Genomic DNA, 24,468 nt, shown 5'->3' on the forward strand with positions numbered 1-24,468 from the left:
ACCGGAGCGTTGTGCATCTCCCCACTCATCTCTGACCACCGTACTCATCTTTGATCTGATCATCAAGAAGGCCATCGGATTTGGTGATCGGACCGTCGCGCGAGGTACATCGCTGTCTAGATATATATATAGATATTTCAGATTTAGTAAACGTGGTTTTGCACATTCTTTATTAATCCATCACATCTCGGCCCTTGAGCCATTTTATTCAATTTATACAGTTTTGTGCTTTCTGAGTATTGCCAAAATATTTAGTTGGCGGAAATATTTAATTTATCTATCCACAATTAATTATTCCTTCGGATCCATCTAAATTGTGAAGTGGAAGATCTGCTATTGGAGCGGTGTCATCAAGAAGGGCACACTAGGTCGTCTGTTTTCCTTGTTACCTACACTTTCTGCACTTTTTAAAATGTGCAGATTCTCATTGGTTACCTAAAAATATCACCCAATAAGAATGTGTACTTTTTGAAAAGTGCAGAAAGTGAAGATAACAAGAACAGACCAGACAGACCTACTGATATGTAAAGTACGAATTTGGCTTTCGTAACTAATTCTACAAATCTTCATTGGAGATATTAATTAACAAAGTAATGGATGATTTTCTAACGATAACTCACAGCAATGAAGCATTTTGTGAAAATCATGATTGTAATCTATTTCGTTCATTGTTACCTGGTATTAATAGGTCGTTTTATTGAAACGTATATAGCATCATAAGATAAGAAAAAGTAAAAAAAGTGAAAAAGGCAAATGATCACAAATGTTTAACCGTGAACGTAAAGTGTGAAGGCCATCAAACAGATTAGAATCCAGCTGTTAGCCCTAGGCATTATACGTGAAAGTGTTGCCTGTAAAATGCCACGACGGAGGAATTCCGTGTTTATTGTGGTGGGAGACTTCGTTGGAAACCAATAAGTAGAAAGAAAGCAATTTCTGCTCTTTGCAAGGATCTAGTGACTCTAGTCCAGTATAAAGTTCTCTGGCACTCGACATGGCTGTTCCTCACGTTGTAAGTCCATATGGTTTAAACGCTCTTCATGCGTGCGCTCAAAATCATACTTGTTGATTGAATTTTATGTGAAAGAAAGAATTAAACTCTTATTGATATATCGTAACGTTTGCTCAAACATACTGTACTATTCTTAGAGGAATCAGATAACAATAATGTAATAAGACAATATTATGACATTCCATCGACAGGGTAACAATCTATTGGAGGAACTTGATCTATTCAGTAAAAATCTTTTGGATCGTTTATCAGATTCAAAGGATAATGATCTTATCATTAGACCACTTTCTGTTAAAGACTATAATAAAGGTAATAGTGTTACTTTGACAAGTTATACCTGTATCATTTAAAACCAATTTCTTAGATGATTTTCAATTTCTAGGGTTTATTCAACTATTGGGTCAGTTGACTGAAGTAGGAAATATTAGCCATGAACAGTTCCTAAGTAAGTTTTATGAAGTCAAGATTATTGACCCTTTTCTATTTACTTTTTAATACAAGATTATATTATAATGAGGTATGACTGATATGTACTCATTTTTATAGATACATTTCGAAAAATGAAAATGGCTGGTGATTATTACATTGTTGTTGTCGAAGATATGAATACTGGAAAAGTTATCGGTAGCTCTACTCTTGTTGTAGAACAGAAATTCATTCACAATTGTGCTCTGGTATGTAATCGATTCTACTTTTGACTAGTGCAGTAAGTTTGGAAAGTTAAATTAAATTATGTTCCAGCGTGGAAAATTGGAAGATGTTGTGGTGAGTAATGAGTATAGAGGTAGACAATTGGGTAAACTACTTGTAAATACTATATCTAAACTGGCAAGAAATCTACGTTGCTATAAATTATCATTGGATTGCCGTGATAACTTAATACCTTTTTACGAAAGTTTAGGATTTAAGCGAGAACTTGGCAATGCAAATCATTTAAATGCTCGCTTTCATTATGAGAATCCTACTGAACAGTCACACTTGTGATACTATATAAAAATATTATTTATCTATCATTGTCCACAGATTGTCCGAACAGATATGCCCATGGCTCAATATTATAAGATATACAATGATAAATAAAAATAAAAATAAGCTGCAATAAATTTATATATCCTCATAGTTGAAGATATAATAAAGAAAAGAAAATAGCAAAAACGTAATTCTATAAATGACTCAATTATTGTATTACGGTACGTGAAACGTTTATTCTTCAGTTCGTCGCAGATAATAATTCTAATATAATAGTATAATTAATCACTCAATAACGGTATTTGATTAATTTCATTAAATCTTCTTAGCTGGAGCACTGGTTCGTAATTTGGCGGCTCTCTTAGCCTCCATTTGCCGTTGACGTGCAAGTTTTCGTTCTTCCCGTTTCCTTCTAGCCTCGCCGAATTTATTATTTGCTTCTGATACGCCTGCGTAATTAAAATAACTAATTTTTCATCTCGATCAAAGAACAAAACCAAATATACTGTAGTTGTACAATACCAGATTGCTCCAGTGGTTGAAAATCTTCCAATGGCTGGAACTCTGAATCCTCCCAGCCAGTTTCTGACTCCTCGTTTTTCTCTTTCACACTTTCAGCAGCTTCCTCTTCCTATGTGAATTTAATAAAATATATCCTATTATTTGCAAGCCGGACGAAAAATTCTCAAGCATGTAATCGTAACAAAACATGTATCAAAGAAAAAAAAAAACTAAAACGCCACCAACCGGTTCTTCCTCCAAACTTGTCCATTGATCGTTAGCCTTGGGAGGAACAGAGGATGGTGACATATTGCTGGTTGCTGTTGTGCTTTGACCTGTGGGTTGCTGTTCCATATCTCCCCAATTATCCGCTTCCCAGCAATCCCAGTCACAATCAGAATTAGTATTTCCAGTGTTTTGAGTATCATGATCATGATCATGATCCAAAGAAGTCATACTCGTGGCACTACTAGTAGTTGCAGTTGTACTAGCACTACTCTGCGAACTACTAGCTTGTTCTAAAACAATAAACAGAATGCACAAACTTAATTTTAATAAACAGAAATGATCATTGAGTATTGAAAAATGCCAGAGAAAAGTTATAATATATTTACCCAAAGAAGCTGGCTTGCTAAGTAAAATTCTGGACGTATTATGAGGATTAGAAGATTTTGGAGTATCTGATTGACTTCGATAAAATTTTGCAGTAACAGCTGTGACTGCCCAACCAGCCCATGTTGCAGCAGCATTACTGAGACTTGGGGTAGCAGTGTTTACGTCTGCCTCTGAAAGATTTTTTTAGAATTTTATGAGAGGATTGACAGGAAATTTGTAGCACAATTGAAAATTAAGTTACCCATAGATTCACGCAGACCAGGATCTTCTGACACTCTTTCGAGTTTCGAAAGAAATCCACGTATCGTACGGAATGCATTATCCCTTACACCTTTATCGATATCTGTAGTAAGAGGACATAGAGCAGGTAATATTCGATTTGCAACTTCTTGAAGTAAAAAGTACTGCTGAGTAGCTGCTAGGGCTAAGACACTTGCACTGCGCGCAGGCGCAAACGGGTCTTTGGTCCCACGAATAAATGCGCCTATTAGAACCTGTAATAAATTTCTTATTGATATATCATTTAATTAATTATCTAATTGATACGTACCTTTTGTCTTATCTGAGGATGTAGGTGTTGAGCTATTTTTCCTAGACAGACTGTCGTATTGGTGCGGATTCCACCTTGATCGTCTTTTGATTGAAGTCTGGCAAAATATCTCAACGTTTCAACATTGAGATTGTTATAATCTAATTTTGGAGCCAAATGAACGACTGACTTTATTGTCTGTTCCCGAACAGCAGGATTTGTATCTAAAAATCCTTTCGCTACCTGCAACGTATAAATATGGTTAAAAAAGTACATACTGAATGTATCCTGATTCTAGATACTTGATAACAATTTGAAGTATGTATGAAAAATATACCTGTGGAAAAATAGCTTCATTAACTGTAGTTGGCTGTAAATGATTAACAAATCTATCAAGCTGCTGCAACAGCCGTAGTCTCGTAGCTCTGTCGTTGGATGCGAATAATTTAACAACGCATGGAACTACGCGTTTTTGATATTCAGCATCAGGCAATTGGCGTCCAAGTTGTAAAAGTGGCGGTAAAACTGCACTTCCAGCGTCACCGAATTCAAAAGCAGCTAATAATTGTGGCAAAATTTTGTGCCTGCCTACACCTTCTGGAAAGGTTTCCAATTGACTAGCGAGTTGTGAGAAGAAACGGCCCTTTTCGCCCCTTTCTTTCATCTGAATTTCTTCCAGGAAGAGTAGAGCATCCACGAGGTCGTTCTTAAAGAATCCACCGTTACTACGACATCGAACAATAACGTCAGCGGGGTTTCGTCTGCCTTCCGGATTGGAACCCGTCAGTTCTCTGTATACTGTCATCAACTGTTTTGGGATCTAAATGAATAATATTACATATTGCAGTTAAATGTAGGTCTAAGTAATTCGAAATAGGTTTAGTAATATATAAAAATTAATATGTACTTTGTCAACAGCTTTAAGATTTGCAGCGGCAGTAAGCGGTCCATTGAATGCTTCCCAAATCAGGCAGCCCAGACCCCACATGTCAATTGAGCTATTTTTTTTATTCATTCATCAGTTTCATAGTGCAAAGATTAAACCTAAATATTTAAATATTGAAAATTCTAATATCGTTATTTAAACGATCATTCACATTCTACTACTGTTCTGTAGGTAACTGACATGTGACTCAAATTTCAAAATGGTGTAAGAAAATAATGTTTTTATCAGCTTTTACATTACCATTTAGTTGGTGGTTTTGCATTTTCCATGGCTTCTGGTGGACGATACATCTGCAGTGTTGGGTGTAAAAAAGTGTATAGAGAATCTGCTGCAGTCATATATTCCACTCCGCCAAGTTTCCATTCTCCACTTTCTTCATTAACAAACACAGACCATAGATTGACATTGTTGTGTCGCAAGTTGCCATCGTTATTTAAAAAACTTAGTGCCCTCTATTTAGAACAACATTAAGAAATTAATTAGTTTCTCCTATGAGTACACTTAATAAAAATACAAATACTTATTCTACATACAGTAATTTGGAATATTCCCCATGAAAAGTACAAATCCTTTTGATGACCATCTCCAGTATCATTTTTTCTAGACAAACGACTATGTAATGGCTCTACTCTTTCAGTAGCTAGATACACCATTTTCTCCGTCTAAATAAAGTGAACAATGAATAAGCATTTCTTAGTGACCTTATCATCAGATTCAATAAATAAAATATATTACACCTCTAGACTGTCCAGATATGCCAATATACTTGGATGTCTCAGAGTTTTAAGTCTTTTGACTGCTGATCGTGCAATTTCCAGCTGAAATTCTCCACCATTTTTAACATCAAACACAAACACAGAAACATCCTCTCCGCCAGTAGCTCCCTATAAAGAAATATTATTCAAGGAAAACTAATAAAGTAATTACATTATACCATAATTAACATAAGACTGAATAATCATCAAATATGACATATACAATATTAATAAAATTACGTTTTTAGTACAATCTTCTCAAGTTACCTTTCTCTTAGCTCTATGCAAAGTCCAAATACTTTTTCCCTCAAGTCCCGATACAGGTTCTCCAATTTCGTAAGGAAAATCCTTAGTAGGATCCCGTGAGAAAAATGACCACATTCTCTTAAAAATATATTATCTGTCACTTCGAGCAAATGTATTCATCTTTCAACTTTATGGTTTCTCCTGACAGCCACGCATCAATCCACATCAGACTTCACGGTCCTTCGGATGTCATCAGTTTTAGACATACATATGTATATCACTTAATCCACAAACCACTTATAGCAGATATGGGCTTAGTTTCCACTGTGCAGAGTTTAACAGAGTTAACCAATCACGTATAGGAGTTGAATGGATTTGACCAATGGACACTGCTAAACTGTTTAAACTCTGCACGATGGAAACTAAGATGGTATTCCTGTGTGACCTCTAATAAGTTAGCCGGACACTTTTAACTTTTTTAATTTTTTCTGTACTAATCGTTTGATGGTCGATTGGTGGTGATTGGTGGTCTCATTAAAAGGTTTGACAATCAATAGTTTTTCTGGAACAAATATTAATTTTTAAGTAAGAACATTCCCTGAGGTCTTAATTGACGTAGAATCGTTTGGTGGTTACAAATAAACTAGTTAAACGGTTTGCTGGTTATTGCTTTTGCCCAAAATTGTAAAAGATGATTAGGGGAATGCTAGTTGCTCGCGATATTGGGTATGTGCTGAAATCAGTTTCAGTAACTCGCAGTACCACCATTAATACACTGCAGCTTTATAGAAGGCTAGTGCAATACTGTCAGTTACTGATACTAATTTCGGAACACATCCAATGGTCGCAAGCCACAAGTATTGTCCGAATCATTTTTTTTACAATTTTGGGCAGAACTAATGACCATCAAACCTTTTAACTAGTTTATTTGTAACTACCAACAATTCTACGCCTATGAAGACCTCACAAAATGTTCTTATTTAAAAAATTAATACTTTCCGGCCAATTCATTGCAATCGTGTGGTTTACCCCCACCACGATTGCGCTTACAGGTTTTGAGGTTTCTGGCAGAATCGATGTCTACCAAAACTTTTAACTAAGTTATTCGTAACCACCAAACGATTTCGCATCGATTTGCCCCTTTATCGAACAAAATCGGTTAATAAATAAAATATGTCCAGCTAACTTCTTGTTATAATTTATTTTGTTTGAAGAAAAACTATAAACGATTAGTACAGAAACAAATTGAAAAAGTTAAAAATGTCTGGCTAACTTATTACAGGTCTTTAAAGGATGCATTATTTGGCACTTGGCTCTCTAGAGCACAAAGCCAAAAAAGGTCAAGAAAAAAACGAAAATTTGCATTATAAAAAAAGAAAGCAATGCCCTTAAAGAATCGGAAGCGAGTAATGTATTTTGGCGCCAAACTGTAGTCCAATGGATTGTCTGGGCTAAGCAATCTACTCAACTTTATATACTCCATGGTAGTAGTACAACTGGACATTCACAATTGCAACAATAGAAAATCTGGCACATCTCATTGGAGGAGGCAGGTATAAGAAACGGAAGGAAGGAACAATAGAAAATAATAGTAAGTTCCACTAAACTTTGTACGTCATTAAAGAATTCGTATTAATATTTTATTGGTATTTATTATTGTTCCTATTTCAGCAAGTAATTGGAGCATTTTCAGAAGTTTCTAGTGGGATATATGTATATCTTTCTAGAGCACTTCCATAAATGGTGAAAAAAAATAATATCCAATCTTTTTTAATAACCTACGGTAACCTACTGGGTACGTTGATTTTAATTTCATAAATAATACACAGCATTATTGAATATTTATTTTATGTCAGTGCTATTAAAATATTTCGTGATTATAGGCAAATATAAGTAAAACAAAAATGCATGCAAAAGGAGAGTTCAGGGCCCAAGGTGTTGACACAGCTTTTGCCAGTCGACAAAAATTGCTTTTAGAACAACTTTCTAGAGCAGAAAAAGAGTGTAGTAAGGATAAGGAAGTCCACAGAGTATCACCCAAGGAAATGGTGATTGAACTAAACAATTTAGAGAATCCACGCGCAATATCCACGAATGGACGTAAACGGAAGACTGAAACTAAACAGTTTCGAGGCAAGGAGAGTCTTTTTAAACGACCTGGCGCACCTGCACCACGAGTTAATCTTAGAAGTATTCCTGATCATCATAAAAATCCTCACAAGTGGACCAAATATAGTCTGGATGATGTTTCCAATGAAGATATGACAGAACATAGTAATGCTCAGGCTGCTTTTTCATTTTTACGGGAATTAAGGGCAAGAAAGGAAATGGAGGAGGACCGTGAAGAACAAATGGACATTGACCACTCAATAAGAAGTAAAGAAAAGGTTGCCTTTAAAACCAGAAAAGATAGACCGCCCATTGAATTTAAAAGACCAAAAGAGCATGAATCAGAAGTACATGGTGCTCCTGTAATAGTAGAACAGGAAGACTGTGTAACATTTCAAAGCAGTAAGATCATCATGCCTGAATATGTGGTAGGCCAAAAGCGTATTAAACAAACAAGAAAGAAAGATAAGACGCCTGAGACACTTGGAATTGAAAAGACTTTACAGAAACCCAAACCACTGAAATTGGATCACTTGGAGGAGCTTGATGAAGAGGTTTGAATTTATTAGCATTATTTACTTGGACTGCTTGCGATGAACAATTTCTTTTACCTTATTATTAATTGTAAAGATCAGGTGTTAGTGTAGCAGGAAATATTGTATATTGATATCTCCAAAAATTATATGGTTGAACTTTCATTGATGAATTTTCAGCTTTTATTCAATATCCACCACTTACAGAGATGTCAAAAAAGTTTTTAAATATCTCTTTGTGCATACCTGATGCATTAAGATTAAATTATCACAATATATCAGAATTTATAGTAAAATTGTAATCGATCACTGTTACATCGATTCAATTTTTCTGGGTAATGAAAACTAATATTCAATACTATATTTAATTCTATTATCAATTAATATAATAACGGTTCTTATTCCCTTATCACATTAATTATATGATCATCGTCTTTGTTTTCGTCGTCATTGTTCTCTTAGTAATACCTAGAGAATAAAACGTCTGGTAGATTGATGCGTTGTTACGAGAATTGCCGAAAAATTGGCAAAAATTGCTAAAATTTGCAAACGGCGAAAAGATGAGAAGGATAAATACTCTCCTTTTATTCCTTTCGTTCGTTTTAGCAAAAGGTCACTTGTTATGAAGAATCTTGGAAGAATCTCGCATGACCAGTCCTTCTGCGAATTGGAGAGTGATCAATAACGATCAATATTTGTTAATAGCAATCGAGCATGATCATAATAAAAGATTAAGACGCGTAAAGAGACTTGAAGTAATACTAAGTCATGTAAAGAGCTAGGTCTAACGAGAAGAGATGTTAAGTGCATTGAGAATAATGGCATAAAAGGTGTGGAAGGCTACCATAAAAGGAAGCCCATGTAAATTGATCGCATCGATGCTATTTGCAGCCACGAGATACGTCGTGATTAAGTCCTGGTACCAACTTGGAACCATCTTAGTACCAAATTGGTTATACAAAACCGGAATGTCGCCTGGATATGGTAGAATTTGTAATTGTAAGATCATCCTCGAGAGCCAAGCTCATTTCCTGATAGCTCAGAGAATGGCACGAGCAATACAGTCAGTTAATTGTGAGCGCATCGGAGGAGCTCGTGAAACTCTGTCGGCCCAACAACAGTAGTTTTCGTTGGCGGGTAAGGATCTTCTTTAGTATACTTGGTGTCCGCGGAACCGCTATATCCGGCCGCGGTGGGGCACTGTGTTACGCAGGTTTGTGCTTCTTTCTTTGTTCCCTTCTATGGGCACCACTTCCAATTCCACTGGGGTTACCGCTAACAGTACCACCCGAGGAACTACAGCTAAATGCGCTTCCACGTTCACAATCTGCAGTCGGTATGGCTTTAAGTTCTCTGCACATTACAGATTTCAACAAGAAAAAATCAGTAGGTCAGTTCTAGAATTAAATCTGAATACTGCTGCTGATCAATAAGAGAATAACGAACCTGTAATTCAAAAGTTCCTCATCATCAGGGACCCGTGAAATCAGGTCAAGCAGCTCATTATTGGGAACGGAATGGGGCCTTAGTATTTTCCTCGAGAACTTGTTGACACCCCAGGCCAGGATGAGGTACCGCACAGGAATTAAATACAGAACAGCCACGCCAAGGATGGCGAGCATCATCGCCACGTAGCTCAGATATGGTACGGTAAAGTTGAATAGATTCTTCACTCTCTCTGCTAAACTGGCGATGTATCCAATGGAGTTTTGCACGGTCTGCGTCACTTCCTGGATCGCCTGGAGTCTTTCCTTCAAACTCTTTTTCTCCTCCTGTAGGAAATCCCCTCATGCATGATCAAAGTCTTCACCTTGCTGACTGCCTCCAGCCACATCTTTGAATAATGTGATTCGCTACAGGCAACGACTCACCGACCTTGTCCTTGTCATCCTCGTCGTCATCATCGTCCCCAGGTGTTGGAGGGCATTCGTCCGAAGCAGCATCCCCATGATCTTGGTGGTGATGCGATTGCTGGAGCTGAAGAGTGTAATTTTGATGAGATAGCGGAGCCCCAGTTACCAGGGCGACCTATTGATGATAATACAATCGCAACAATTATATTTTTTGTTGAATTTCTAATGTCACTGGACACTTACCAAATAATATTTCACGAGGATAAGAAGAGCTGCTGTGGGTATCATATAAGGTTCGAAGTAGTAACAACCTAGAACGAACAGGATGAGGGCCAGGATGCTCCGCGACTTCTTTTCCCACTCCCAGCAACTCCTAGTGGTACAAAATACAATGAATTTAAGAAAATAAATATTTATTCAATCATAAGTTGTATTAATCAGTGAAATTGATTTACTGAATATATTTGCCCATATTGATAAATATCAAAATTATGGCTTTCAGTCGAAGAACATTCTTCAAGAAGAGCTGTCTCTTAAACTTGATCTCCGGCTCCATATATTTCGTTTCCTTGGGATTGATTGTTCTGATGCAAGCTCTCAAAACATTCCACACGACTGTCATCTCCAGGAGGATCTGTGGTGAGTTACCCTTGGCACGTCCCCTAAGTTTTTTATCTTTCAAAGCATACCATCGTTTTTCTCCATTATGAATTCTCAATAGAGGTATCGCTACTTTCCCAAGGAACTCGACCTTATGATCTCGATCCTCGTCGTAGACAGTCACCTCCAGCACAGAATTGATATCTTTAACGTTGCTAGAAATAATGAAGCCACCAGAAAATATTTAAAACTAACATCTCATAGATACGAAAATTATAAGACCATTAGAGTCAAAAACAGGTACCTACAAGGTGAAGATCTTCTGCCAATTTGGCGCCAGGGTCTTATATTCCGTCTGAGTTTGCAATCTTGCATTTACCAGTTCAAGAACACAAAATGGATCACTCTTACCACCAAGATCAGCAGCAGCAAGTCCTTGTGCCCGGTATACCTGTTCCAGAGGATGATAAAACATGGAAATATTGTATCACGAAGAATGAAGAAAGATATAGTATTACCTTGACGGTAAGGTGGCCAACATCGCGTGGTCTCTGAAAGCTGTTAAAAATGGAATATCGTTGAAAAAGTTGAGTACGTTCATGAGGATTCTCTTCGTGGGCAGCAAGATCACTAATTGTTTCACTAGCAGTGGTGCCACTTATAGTCAGGAGTAGAAATATGCTACCAGCACCATCCTCAAGTTCTCTCCACAATCGGTGCGTTGTTTCCCGTTCAAGAGTTGCCAGATCGATGATGGTCCTACCCATGAGTTCATCCTGATGACTCTTATCCCGATCCCAGACAGTTACCTCAAGTTCCTGCCCCAGGTAAGGATCTTCGTAGAGGTGAAAGTCGAATTGCTCCAGCCACACAGGATTTAGTGTCTTCATTGCTATTTTCGATTTATACTTTTCTGTACCCAATCGAAACTTAACGTAAGGATCAGAGAGACCCTCTATATCCATTGGCAGGAGATTCTTCGCCTCCACGAGAACTATCGTCACCACAGAACTCCATATCTGTGATTTTAACCTTCGATTCACGTCTGCCAGCCGACTGCTCCTCTGAAAGTACTGCAACAAATGCAGTAAACGATTACTCGAATATCCTTTCGCATATCTATGCCTTTACAATTTATTTTTATTACATTAATATCCTGAACAATAATGTACTATATTATTATCCCAAAGTATCTACCCTGCACAATTCATCCTTTTTCTCCTTAAAACCTTCTTTTATCGTGTCAAGGAAATCATGTTGATGCGAATGTTTCCGATACACTACGCCGCTGTTTTCTTCTTTACCTTTGAATAATTCTTGCTCGGTCGAGGGTGATAGAGGGGGTGATAAAGGTAGAGGTAATACAGTTGAAGGTGGTAGTGGTGGTGGTGGTGGAGGTGGAGGCGGATATGGAGGTGGTGTCGGCGAGTCTGTAAGTAATGTGGAAATGTTCCAATTTTCAGAATAAAGGAAGCTAAGATTTCTTTTTTTCTCCTGGTTGTTCGTATGAGCTTCAATGGATGAACTTGTTGGTGACGTTATACAAGTATCAGTAATACCGTTACTGACGATATCAGCGGCCGTGGTGAAAGTATCACAATTGACATTGGCGGTCGAGGTAAGCACAGTTGTAGATACCGTATCTGCCATTGAAGTTGTCTGAAGTACCGAAGGTGTCCGGGTATGACGGAAAGTTTTAAAGCGATGTATTACCGTTTCAAGAACATCAATTCGGTTATCTGGCTTTGCTGATTTGGAACCTAGACATTTTTTTAAATCATCGACTACTTTCTTTTCTGTGGTGGTACATTTGTCAATAACCTTTTCATTTGTAGACGCAGTAGTCTCTTCGTTTTCTAATGTACCATCCGAATTCTTAGATGGATTTAAAAGTGTAGCAGCATTGTCATGCTGAGTAGAAACGCTTGATTTCCTTTGCATAAGACTCAATGATTCTGATGGAGAATAAGACTTTTTATGTTCGGTTAACCAGGTTTCAACTGGCCTGAGCCATGGGTGTTTCTCAATATTATCCTCGACGATTCTCTCAGCTTCATCTTCCAGCATCCTCTCGACGCGTTCGATCTTCTCAAACTTGTCTTTGCAGAGTTGTTTGAAGGAAGAACTATATTTTTCCTCTTGCAATGGTTTTCTATTTTCTGAATCCATGATAGCATCATTCAAGATCTCCTTTTTAATGCAAGAACTAATTTCTCACTAGTACGTCCTTTACTCGTTTATCTTAATATGCTCTCATTTCTAACCTAATTTTTCTTTCACATTTCACAACACTAACGTACGTCACATGCACCGTGTCCGCATGCAAATTCACATGATCTACGAGCTCGTGAGTATCCAACTGGAGTTTAAAAGTAATATCGACGATAGATAAACTGTATTTTGGAAAGTTGCTGTAGATAAGGTACCCTCCCACAATCAAGACACACCAACATCGGTAAATTGAAAGATCGATGCTACTCTTATCCCTGTTTGCCCATTTTCAACGATGATCTCATCACGCTTTGTACTATACACATAAACCGTGTACAAATAATAGAAACGAGCATTACCTGTTCTTTATCTTGTTGATTTCTTGGCCATAAAGTTGCCGTGAGAAAAATCTCACCTAAATGCTGTCGAGGTCGTGCTGGATCCTTCAGCTCCAGGACGATGTCCTGCGAATGGCCAAGATCTAACTGAGTTAAATCCAACTGGGCAGCACCCATAAAATCATCCTGCAAGCCCCAGTCGTAGTCGAAGACCTAGAAGTAAGAGACGCAAAATTGATGCATAAGAAAGCTTAGCTTTTCTTTGGATTATCTTGTTTATTCAGGTAAACGGATACCTTTATAGTGAGAGGTTGAAAAGGGTCCTCTATGGGAAGGGTCACGCTTTCATCCCAGACAGGGTTCAAATCCCTATGGACAGTCCTAGACTTGTGCAACAATCGTCCGGAGCACTTGATCTTGACGTAAGGATCGCTGGCCCCTAAGGAAGTGATGTCAGGATAGGATTGATGAAGGTCAAGGTAGAGAGGCCAAGCTCAAAAATCGCCAATGCTCAAAAAATGGAAAAAATTGCAAAAATTTAAGAGAGATACAGACCACACCTGTCCATAGCGACGAGGTTCGACCCCCTTCTGATGTGCAATCGTAGTTGGAAGAAGGCATGTTGTCTCAGAGCAAGTTCTCGTTTATGGGACTCTTCATCTTGCAGGAGGATCTCAGTAGCGTCCTGACTCCCTTGACGAGGAAGCCATTCTTTCAAACCTTCATCTCTGGAATTTCGGAACTCGCCACTAACTCCTTCCCAGGAGCCCTCGGCGTTGTCGCCTCGTTGATACCTGCTGCTGCCCTGGCCTGACTGGTTATTTACGACTCCAGCGATCCTTGCCAATGGTGATTCCCCTGAAGAAGATGTATACTGTCAATGTGAATAATGCTATTAACGCTATAATGTAAGACAAATCTTTTATTCACCAGGATGATGACCTAGCGCGTGCCTGGCTGGACTTTGGGTGGCTGAGGAACTTCTACTGTGCTCGCTGGAGTAATCGGCAGCGTAATCACGATCAGATTCTCCTCCAGCAATCCTAGAGTTGGAAGTTCTAATTGAGTCATGAAGCTGACTCGAGGAATCCCTCGATTTCTTTCTCTCCTTGCTGCGACTCCTGGACCAGCGACTCTTAAGAGTCGCGAAGAATGTATGCGTTCTCTGCGCCACGGTCGCGTGTCGATGATGATGATGATGAACGACGCTTGGATGAACGTCTTGACGTATGGATGAAGAGGAGGACGGTTGCGTTCCCACTAAAGGGGACTCTCTACCAGGTATACTATTCTTATCACGAAGTTCTGTGGCACTTCTTGACAGCTGTCTGTTTCCGTTAAGATTCAGTCTCGTTCTTTCTTCAGTTCCAGAGTGATCTACCAATGAGAATAGCCGATTTAAATAAACGAGCAATCAGCTGTCTTTACAATATATTTGATTGAAAACTCACCAGAACTTGGCTCACCGTCCTCCGAACCGGCAAGCAGCTCCACGCTCTTGCTCATCTTACTCGACGATGCCTCTAAGAAGCTTCCGAATCTGCCGATACTTAAGTCGTTTCTTGAATAGTACTAAACCACGTATCGGTAGCATCATTTCCAAGAGTCACAATTCAGGGCATCAGGACTACGACGTTATTCAGTATTTTCTAATTGATAATTCACTAGACCATTTCTCAATATTTTTCCTGACGATTCTAATATATTAACTCCATTGCACGAGGATATTTTAACCATCCCGGACCCCGATCGAGTACGCCAAGAGTCTACTCCGGCATCTGTTTTCATTTTCTACTGCCACTATCAACCACGTCATTCCTACTGAAGTATCTACCGCCATCACCGTTCTATTGCACATTAATAAAACGACCCGGCTCAACTTTATATCGGCTGGATCTTCAGAGACTAAGAGAATCAGTAGAACACGGAGATCCTTGTTGATGAGAAGGAGGTCGAGATGGGACGAGGAGGTGTTATACGATCAGATCAATATGGATACACTATTACCTCTCGAACCAAGCGTGCCGTTAATGATGACCTATTGTTATTTAATTATTTACACGCAGAGTACGGATGCGTATTAATCATGTAGTAATGCGTGCACGGATGCGACAATACTTTCTACATTATCGCATGAATGCCCACCGCTAGTATAATATCAAATCATCTTGCTCAATCTCTTCAGTTCACTGACACTTCACCACTGCACACGCGCCTCATGCATTAACGCCAATTATATCCCTTTTCCGAACCGATCAACTGGAGGAATCACCTTTTGCCTTTACGTTCGCAATCGCACGTGTTCGCCGTCCTCTTGTACTCCAGCCTGCTCTACTCCGACGTCCGAGCGGCCACTGACAGCTGCCATTGCTTTACAGCACGCCTACGAATAGAAGAGAATCGCGCAATGAGAAAAAGAGAATGAAAACGTGCGAGCGAGAAAGAGAGACCACGAGAAAGAGAGAGAGAGAGGAGCTAGCAACGAGGAGGTCAAAGGAAGGAGTACGATGGCGGTAGGGAGTCACTATCGACCCATGTGCCTACACACCACGTTCCGTGAATTTCATATGGTTTTACCTTTTTCCAAGAAATTTTTATCCATCCACTCGTTTCTCCCTCGTTACGTTCTTTGGCTTTTTCTCTGCGCCCCAGACAGCATCTACAGGGAATACCATCAATTAGAAAATATAACGCAAGATTATATATAATTAATTTAGTATTGAAAACCGTGTTGCTTGGACAGGTTGAAAAGATCCCGCCTAAACTCACGGATTTCAATCGACAAAAATAATTTTTAAAATCAATCGTAATACTCTACAATATGCTGCTTGTTCTATTCTTTCAGCGGGAAACTACACCACAGAAATGTGTGGTGCACAGCTTCCCTCGTATTTATAAAACTTGACAAACATATTATCAACAATATGAAACGAGGCTGTACATTGTTCGTTGCGTGCTATTTGTCTGCTTGATGTTTTTCAGCACAGCGAGAATCGCATCGCGTGTTTCATAAGGGTGGAACCGAGGCACCTCATGTCACGTTATGACTACATTATAATATTACATTACAGTAGGTTACTTCACGTGAGATTATTTTAAGTTTTTTAGAGCGAGTATTGGCGAATGTTACAAACAGACGTAATAACAATGAATTTTATTAGGCAATGTACAAAATATCTTTAGCATACACGGTATGCATTAAAACGGATATATAACTATACATATATGTATCTATACAGAAACGTCCTGTGTTCTTTTCAAGACATACGACAAATTAATGGCCGCCAGAAAGAAAATTAAAAACATCTGATTGGATCTTACATAACTATACGTTTCTACATTTCGATTTTGCAAACTGCTGTTCCGTCTATCAGTCTGCCTGCCTACCCATTTTCATTTTGTTTTGAATTGCACGGAGTTGGGTCAAATTAATGGGAAGAAAAGGTCGGAATGTGTAACCGAATATAAAGGAAGAGGGGTATCTGAGAAAGGAAAACTGAGATTACTGTAGTAGGGTAGCTGTAAGAGGAAACTCAAAAAAAATATATAATTAAACTGAAATAAAAGTCTAAAGCTCGTCAGCTACTTTGAGAAATGTGAAACGCGCTGCATGATCACAGGGCTTATAAAAGCTGAACCGTGCGCTTCCGGTTGTTGGGCCTCTTACTCGACATGGTAAAAGAAAAAAAAAATCGTTGATACTGAAAGAGAAAGAATATACATATGGAGATCGTTTGACTAGAATTTTTTTGAAGACAAAGGAAAATCGGAAAACGTAATGCTGTTTCCTTGGCAAACGAGTGATTAACTTAACTTTAATCGACGAGATCGGTAAATAATAAAATATCTTATTATACTACTAGATGTTCCACTAATATTTTTTAATTTTTTATTAGAGAATCATGATAAAAACTAAGCACTTCTGTCGGTAATTATATTCTATTGTACATTGATCGTATCTTTCATTTTACCCCCCCCTTACATTTCATAAAAATTTCAAACAAATAGCTCACGAAGCCACCTTTAGAGTAATCAACAAAGAAATTCTTATTAATCCTTGACTAATTAAAACCGTTAATCGTGGTTTAAGCTACCGAAATATTGTCTTGCTATTTTTATTTCTTTGACAAATTGAAGAAAATAAAATCTCAAAGATAATGGACGCATCACGAGCTGCTATTTATAACCTAACGCTAGAGTGTATCCTATCTGATAAATCAGTAAGATGATCGTGTTTACCTTTTTTTTTTGAAAAGAAAAAATGGACGAAACAAAGGAACATCCTGTTTCCGCATGTCTCTTTGTATACAATGAAAAAGGCGCACGCGCGCGGAAATTAATCCAATGTACAAGGAAACGTAAAAGGTTTTAAAAAATGACTTTTGTAAAGTATTTCGACAATTTCACCTGCTTGTTCTAATAATTCTATTCAGTGTGTAACAATTAGGCAAAGCATTATCGAAGATCAGGGCAAATGCACGAAGTGAAGAATGTGAACACTGTATTTTATTAATACATTTGCAATTTCACGATGATAGCTAAGTAGATAGGTATAAGGAGGTAGGTCGGTAGGTAAGTGGATAGGTAGGTAGATAAGTGGGTAGGTTAATAGGCATGTAAGGTAAATGGACAGATAGACAGGTATGCAGACTGACGGAAGCGCACGACGTGAAAACTTTAGAGAAAAAATTGTAACACGCCGATCCATTTTTTTTTTTTATAGAAACCAAAGTTTGTCATTCGAACATTTTTCTTTTTTTTTTATAAATCGGATAATTCTTCCTTCCGCGAGTAGTAAATTTCCACTATGGCGACGGCGTTGATGATGACGGTCAGGGCGGAGTTGTGTTATCATTACTAATGTTAATAATACACAGCTCTTCACTTTTATATGTCACTCACATAAAGTGAATTTCGTTTTTCATACTGCTGCTGAGAATATTTCTTTAAAATATATTCAAATGACTACTAGACGCCGCTAATAATTATAACTAAGTTTAATCAGATTCTGGGATCGACTGTCACTCGTCATACAATGTTACTGATGATCCCGTTGCACATTCATGTTTCTTCTTCCTTTTCTTTTTTTTTTTCTTCTCTAGTCTCATCTTATCTCTCTTTCATATTCAGTCTGATACGCAGCAACAGAGTCACATAATACACTCATACTTGTACAATCACGCATTCGCTCTGACTTACATATGTATACACAAGCATATGTACATAAAGGTGCATGTACGTATGTAGAAGTCGATTTTCTCTTTTAAATAAGAGAAAAAAAGGGAAGGAAAAAGTAAAGAGAAAAGCCGGTTGAATCACGCGGCAACAAGTTCCTGGGGGACTACAAAAGAAGAGCCTCCGTGTGACTTCACGGATGTACGATTACGCGTACCAGGATAAATCCCAGTGTCTACACAAGGAGTATCACGAAGAGAAAAACGTCCCATTTTTTATTGGCAGCATTGACAGAACTCGTCTCAAAGAGAAGTTCACCAGGTGCTACCACGACCCCGTGCCCTGAAGCCGCCACCGCCGCCGCCACTGCCTCTGAATTGTCCGCCTCTTTTAAGACCTCTTGGCAAGAAGTTGCCCACAGGCGGACCTCGGGTAAGGCCGGTTCTGTCCATGAGCCACGGTGCACCACGTGCTGCCCCACGAAAGCCTGCTCTACCACGAGGTGGTCCACCTCGCCAGGGAGCAAATCCACTGGAACTGACTGCTGGCGGGTGTCCTGATGCACCACGTCCTCGAAAACTTCCTCCTGGGGATGAATTCGTGGTTTCATAATCGGGGAGCCCTCCGCTGGAATGAATTTCGGACACTGGAGCAGCTTGAGCCGGGGAAAGTGTTGCTGGAAGATTAGATGGAAGCGAAGAGAGAGCGCCACCTGTTAAGGAAGGCCCATTTGGCAATAAAGTCCTTTTCGTCTTCTTCGCCGCTGGTGAACCATCTGGTTCCTGTTGGCTATGCAAATCCGATTCGAAATTACCATTCGCCGATTGTCTCTTTTGATCGTTCCCGGTCGCGACCGACTTACTCGAGGAATTCATTATCGCCTCGAGCTGCTCTGACAGCTGGTGCTTGGATCCCGATACTTCGCTGTCCTCGGCATGAGAAATGTCTGCAGCTGTTGACTCTTCAATTTTATCCTGTTCGTTATTTTCAACATTCGCCACTTCATTATCTACAACATCCTGTACTGCGCCCTCTGCTGGCTCTATCGTCACCGTCGACACCTCTTCCGAAGATTTTCCTTCTAACATCTCTTCGTGAATTTTATCGGTACTCTCTAGTAGTGTACCTATGTCATTTATTGTCGTCTCTTTTGCGTTTTCATCTTTCACTGACTCCTCTGTCTCCAGTCTTCCTTCTTTCATTGGCTCAATTTCAGACTCTTCTTGCCTAACATCCTTCAGATCCGATCTCATTTCTGGATCTGACTGCTGGTCGGCTTTTGGAACATCCTGATCCTGGTCTGCCGTGTGTGAAAATTCGACATTCTCAATATCCTCGAAGAAACAAGGAGACTTTAAGCTCGCATGGTGATCCGTGTTTCCTGTAGGTTGTTGAGGCATTACCACTACAGGAACTTGTTGATTTGGTCCACTACGTATGTGATCAGAGTTCTCTGCTCGAGTACTGGGAGGTGGCACCTGCTGATCCGTTGATTCTCCCATCGAAGGAAAACCAAAGTTCGTTCGCTGATGAGAAGAGTCATAGGAATAGGCATTTCCTTGTTGATGTTGATGTTGTTGGTGATGCTGTTGTATTCTACGATCGAGACCAAAACCCATAGGGCCACTATGATTCTCTCGCACGAATCCAGCATGTTTTGAATAGTCATCTTGACTGATGAGGTCGCGTAAGTTATTCGGCGTGTTGGATAAACGAAGTTCCATATCCGGCATTCCAATTGGCATCCCCTCCTCGTCCAAAATAACGACAGTGTCTGGGGGTTTCAGTAGTAGAGGACGATTATTCGGAAGAATCTCTGGCGAAGAACCTTGCTGCTGATCTTGAGATGCTCTGGAGCGTCGATTCAGTGGTGTGTTACACTGTTGCTGCTGAAGCATATTATGATCTTCGGAAAATCTATCACGTCGATTTCTAAGATATCCTCGAGCACGACTTGAAATACCACCACCTCTTTCCATTCTTGGAAACATAGGGGAATCACGATGATGAGGGTGATGATGATGATGATGTTGCAGCTGCTGATGTTGATGCTGTTGAACGTGATGCATATGTAGATGATGGTCCATCTGTTGATGCTGTGACTGTGGTTGTTGCATCGATGGCAAAGGAGGCGGTGGTGGTAGTGGAGGTGGCGGTGGTGGTGGAGGTGGTGGTGCACCGGCTCCGCTTCCTGGAGCCGATTGTTGCTGTTGGAGATACCGTCGACGAGAATCCCCATGAAACTCCTGACTTGATCGTCTCGCATGTTGCATCTCGCGAAAGTCATAGTCATTCTGCTCCTGGCGGAAGTTCGGTTGACCTTGACGAAAGTCCTGGGGACCACGATGAAACTCTTGCGGGCCGGACGAAAAATTTGGCCCTTGTTGATGGTGATGAAAGTTTCCTGGATTAACTCGATTATGCGGATTGTTTGAACGAAAGTCCGATGGGTGGCTCTGGTGAAATTCTGGCGGGTTTTGATGATTCTGATGAAAGTTGGGAGGCTGTTCCTGATGAATGCCATGTACGTCCCTGGGCTGATTATGCACAACACGCATATCCATGTCCAGATGATGGTCTGATTGCGGCATTGACAAGATCCGTATGTCACGATCCTGTCTTGTGGGTTCCTGAGATCTGACGTCCACAAGAACTCGTGCCTTCTGTTTGCTGTCTGTCGTTTCATCATCAGACATTTCCATGTCGACGCTCTCGACGATATCACCGGGTTGCATTTGTTGACTAAATAAGAAAACAATATTAAATAGCCCTTCCTGCGCTGGCATGAACTTCATAAAAAAACCTTTAAATTGAACTCACCGATAATCTTGATCAGTATTCGACCACAAACTATTTCCTGTCGTTAGAACCGTCGGGGATGTCTCGTGCGAATGTCCATGATTTGCTGGACTACCAGTTAGACTGATAAGATTCCGATGATCAACATCGGCAACCTTCATCAATCGGTGTGATAGTTGGTTCTCCATAGCCAAGGGCACAGGAATGACTCTGCATAAGATAAGAAAATGTCAAATGTTGTAAAACAAACTTATTATCAAATTGATTGCCAGCTTAGAGCCAACCTATGGTCGACGTCGCCACTGCTGCTAAGAAGAGGTTCCTGGGCTCGCGAGTCATCATATTCGACAACTGGTTCTGTAAATCCGGATTTTTCATAAATTGGAGGTGACTCTGGCGTCTCTGTAAGGACTTCGTTTTTCCCTCGCAAGATGCTCGACCAGGCAGAGTCACTTTCACCTTCCCATCGTTCATTGGGTCCCTCCAGCCACTGATTACCTTTAGGTTTTTCGTCGTTCTCACTAACCCACGATCCAGCATTAACATTAATATTCACATTGTTCTTTCCTGTAAAAACAATTAACTCATTCAAATTCTGTTAGCAAATTACTTTAAACTATTAGAAATTTTATTTATAGTTGTAGAACTGTATGTACCTTTCTCATCCCACTTAACAGAATCCTTGATAGGTTCATTGGCGGGCATCCACGTGGGGAACTTTGGTGGTAGCTTATTGTAGCAATTCTCATCGTCGAGGAAGATTGGAGGTGGTAAAGGAGGAGGAGGTAAAGGATTTACAGTATTGGTCGAAGATTCAAATCCCATTGGTACAGTCACATTACTCTGACTGTTCTGACTCGAGTACGGCGAAGGTGTGTGCGACTCTCCAGCAACTGGATTTCTCATGGAGAGGACACCACCATGAGCGAGCTGATGATTGTTCAGATTACCAAGACCAGCTAGGTCGGCCGAAGTATTCACCGGAAGTTGACCAATGTTCGGTGAATTTCTATAATCTGGTCGTTGAGGAGACTCTGTCCGGCTTCCAGGAAGGTCCAATCCCAATCCAGGTATGCCGCTAACATTAGCAGTCCTACTATCACTAGACGGAAGGACTGTCCTGAGGAAACTAGATATGTTGAAGTTTTCCTCATTTCCGCTTGAGTTGATGTTCAACTTCTCCGTCTTGGACGGCCGCATATTAATCACCTCGATTGGCTTGGCCTAAAAATTTCAATAAAGGATACCATATATTATACCCATTTTAAATGTTTCTATGACTTTAAACAAATATGTTACAATTTACAATAATTCATTATAATACACTCCGTAAGGGATTAACTTACTTAACTCAGGGAATTTAACCAATATTATAATAAATGTTACTACATTTCGGTACTACCTCCAACGAGTCATTATACTGGCTCGCTCTTGTCGGTGTTGATGATCTATCACTGAAGAGGTTCCTCTGTAAAAAATTAATTAATCGCAATTACAGTACATTATATATCTCTTTCGATTCTAGATTATGGTTTTATTCTGTTACCATATCGAAGTCCATGTTGCCTCCTATAAATGAGGCAAAATTGTTGGTGAAATCCCCGGAGACATTCCCCTGATTGATATCCGGAGCTGGTACCGGCATAGGTTCATAATCTTGCCGATAAGAGCCGTACATTGAAGGTGGAGCTACATCAAGAATAGCAGATATATTAGCTTGATTCTCATCTCCTGGAAGATCGATGTCGCTGTCTGGACTGGGAGATGGTGCGTTCACATCCGGCGATGGAATTGGAGAAACCAGCGTAGGTAAAAGCTCGTCAAGTTTCTTTTTTAAATTCTTTACACGGCTACCGAAGTTCCGATAAGCCTGTAATGTAGAGAAATAACTTTAATACAAAACTTACAATCATATCATAGAATCCACTTCTTGATTTTCTTTTAATAATAGGTTCTCTTTTAATTTCATTACTCGTAAGGTCACTTACATTTGTCACTATCTTGACCTCGCCACGTTGTGTCTCATAAAATTGATCCGCTTGCTCTAACAAGTCCAAAACCTGAGTTCTCTCTCGGATTTCAGCCTCAAGAGCGCGCACATAGTTCTCAACATTCTTGACAGCAATGTCAACTTCTTTCTCAGCGTCTTCAACATGCCGTCGATCTTTTAAAGATGCACAAAGCTCTTCTGCATTGTCTATATCTATATTGCTTTGTCGTAAATCACGTAATCTAGCATCAGTAGCTTGTTCCAATGTTGCACAGGATCTCATAGTTGAGATCAACAATGCAGCCTGAAACTCTTCAGTTGAGCCAGTTTGTTGGGCATCGAGTTTCTTCTTTGGGGCAGCAGATATTAAGCCAGACAAATCGGTGAGAAATTCTTCATCATACACCTGTCTCTGGTCCCAGATCTTGAAGATCCGTAGAATACGATGTTTGACCTTCTCATCACGCACCATCGTGGTTGCTCTTTGTAGAGTGGTACCCCACGACTCAACAAACTCAAAGTTCTTTCGTTTTGAATATTGAATGACATCATTGGCCAAATAGAAAAGAGTTAGTCGATGTTCAACTTTAACTAAAATAAAGCCAGGAACATATGAATTAAGAAACCTGTCAAGAACCTTATACAGAATTCAAAAAGCAACTCACCCTTCTTTAAAACCTGCAACCAAGTAGCAACAATCTTCTTGTGATGTTGTCGTCTCTCAAGACACCACGCTGATAATCCTTGTATAGATTCTTGCGAGTCTTTGAGTGAAAGAAGTCTTCGCTCAAATAGCTCAACATCAAAATCACCTGTAGCCATGGTTCCAGGATACCAGTTACATACACTGACACGCACACGCACAGGCGCGCGCGCGCGCACATGCACGCACACACGTAAACTTGTACAAACAGAGGCACGCACGCACTCAGAATTATGGCTAGTGCAGGAATTCCATAATACAGAAAATCGACAGCTTAGCCCACCGACAGGCAGATATCAATGTGTTAATAGTAGCCCTCATATTATGTGCAGCTAACCCTCAACACTGAATAACCTAACTGATTAGAACCTACTAAGTTGACTGTCAGTTTTAGGTTCTTTGTATCTTTTGCACCAACTGTGATCTTTATACAGTACTGGATCTAGAGTCTTGATCTAGATACAAACGCAGAGGACCGGACACGAGGAACAACTACTTTAAAGGTAGCCAAGTACTGGTTACGTAGTGAAAATCGTTACTGCGGAGTTTAATTCGAATTGCAAGTGCATGTGAGGTCAACTCAC

General features: G+C 39.7%; 5 protein-coding genes and 2 long non-coding RNA genes across 15 annotated transcripts; 4 read left to right on the forward strand and 3 right to left on the reverse strand.

The window, feature by feature from the left end:
• Positions 1-442: 442 nt before the first annotated feature.
• Positions 443-2,177, forward strand: LOC107269024 (probable glucosamine 6-phosphate N-acetyltransferase). 2 transcript variants are annotated; one of them, XM_025086251.1, is made up of 6 exons: positions 443-590; positions 689-1,012; positions 1,204-1,321; positions 1,395-1,457; positions 1,559-1,686; positions 1,754-2,163. In XM_025086251.1, exons 2-6 carry the CDS (start codon positions 995-997, stop codon positions 1,994-1,996), a joined length of 570 nt encoding a protein of 189 aa, XP_024942019.1. In that variant the 5' UTR covers positions 443-590; positions 689-994; the 3' UTR covers positions 1,997-2,163. The 2 variants fall into 2 exon arrangements, with proteins under 2 accessions (XP_024942019.1, XP_015597895.1); XM_015742409.2 differs by having other exon boundaries at positions 470-1,012; positions 1,754-2,177.
• A 12-nt stretch (positions 2,178-2,189) lies between these two features.
• LOC107269021 (N-terminal kinase-like protein) lies at positions 2,190-6,348 on the reverse strand. 2 transcript variants are annotated; one of them, XM_025086248.1, is made up of 12 exons: positions 5,595-6,348; positions 5,310-5,456; positions 5,106-5,234; positions 4,813-5,024; positions 4,534-4,624; positions 3,964-4,446; positions 3,648-3,869; positions 3,339-3,591; positions 3,097-3,267; positions 2,729-3,000; positions 2,504-2,612; positions 2,190-2,421 (listed from the first exon to the last, which is right to left on the reverse strand). In XM_025086248.1, the coding sequence occupies exons 1-12, from the start codon at positions 5,706-5,708 to the stop codon at positions 2,297-2,299; spliced, it is 2,328 nt and encodes a 775-aa protein (XP_024942016.1). In that variant the 5' UTR covers positions 5,709-6,348; the 3' UTR covers positions 2,190-2,296. The 2 variants fall into 2 exon arrangements, with proteins under 2 accessions (XP_024942016.1, XP_015597891.1); XM_015742405.2 differs by having other exon boundaries at positions 2,198-2,430; positions 5,595-6,345.
• Positions 6,349-7,008: 660 nt separating this feature from the next.
• Positions 7,009-8,388, forward strand: LOC107269023 (protein TSSC4). The gene is made up of 3 exons (XM_015742408.2): positions 7,009-7,164; positions 7,245-7,368; positions 7,457-8,388. Exon 3 carries the CDS (start codon positions 7,478-7,480, stop codon positions 8,240-8,242), a length of 765 nt encoding a protein of 254 aa, XP_015597894.1. The 5' UTR covers positions 7,009-7,164; positions 7,245-7,368; positions 7,457-7,477; the 3' UTR covers positions 8,243-8,388.
• On the reverse strand, positions 8,376-15,145 carry LOC107269020 (multiple C2 and transmembrane domain-containing protein). 7 transcript variants are annotated; one of them, XM_015742399.2, is made up of 12 exons: positions 14,669-15,145; positions 14,148-14,594; positions 13,773-14,075; positions 13,514-13,656; positions 13,239-13,430; positions 11,187-11,732; positions 10,977-11,119; positions 10,524-10,883; positions 10,312-10,441; positions 10,091-10,243; positions 9,662-9,987; positions 8,376-9,568 (listed from the first exon to the last, which is right to left on the reverse strand). In XM_015742399.2, exons 1-12 carry the CDS (start codon positions 14,721-14,723, stop codon positions 9,421-9,423), a joined length of 2,946 nt encoding a protein of 981 aa, XP_015597885.1. In that variant the 5' UTR covers positions 14,724-15,145; the 3' UTR covers positions 8,376-9,420. The 7 variants fall into 7 exon arrangements, with proteins under 7 accessions (XP_015597885.1, XP_015597887.1, XP_015597884.1 ...); XM_015742401.2 differs by having other exon boundaries at positions 10,091-10,192; positions 11,187-11,741; XM_015742398.2 differs by having other exon boundaries at positions 11,187-11,741.
• Positions 9,473-10,193, forward strand: LOC107269025. The gene is made up of 3 exons (XR_001537964.2): positions 9,473-9,605; positions 9,690-9,860; positions 9,994-10,193. It is a non-coding gene; the product is annotated as an uncharacterized LOC107269025 (long non-coding RNA).
• LOC107269026 lies at positions 10,307-16,542 on the forward strand. Its single transcript, XR_001537965.2, has 5 exons — positions 10,307-10,447; positions 10,571-10,707; positions 13,885-14,066; positions 14,151-14,498; positions 14,583-16,542. It is a non-coding gene; the product is annotated as an uncharacterized LOC107269026 (long non-coding RNA).
• Positions 16,357-24,263, reverse strand: LOC107269019. Its single transcript, XM_015742397.2, has 8 exons — positions 23,847-24,263; positions 23,180-23,772; positions 22,738-23,061; positions 22,594-22,659; positions 21,848-22,415; positions 21,476-21,758; positions 21,213-21,401; positions 16,357-21,134 (listed from the first exon to the last, which is right to left on the reverse strand). The coding sequence occupies exons 1-8, from the start codon at positions 24,001-24,003 to the stop codon at positions 18,707-18,709; spliced, it is 4,608 nt and encodes a 1,535-aa protein (XP_015597883.1). The 5' UTR covers positions 24,004-24,263; the 3' UTR covers positions 16,357-18,706.
• Positions 24,264-24,468: the final 205 nt, after the last annotated feature.

Source organism: Cephus cinctus, unplaced genomic scaffold (genome assembly GCF_000341935.2).
Source record: "Cephus cinctus unplaced genomic scaffold, Ccin1 Ccin1_scaffold0597, whole genome shotgun sequence".
Classification (NCBI taxonomy): domain Eukaryota; kingdom Metazoa; phylum Arthropoda; class Insecta; order Hymenoptera; family Cephidae; genus Cephus; species Cephus cinctus.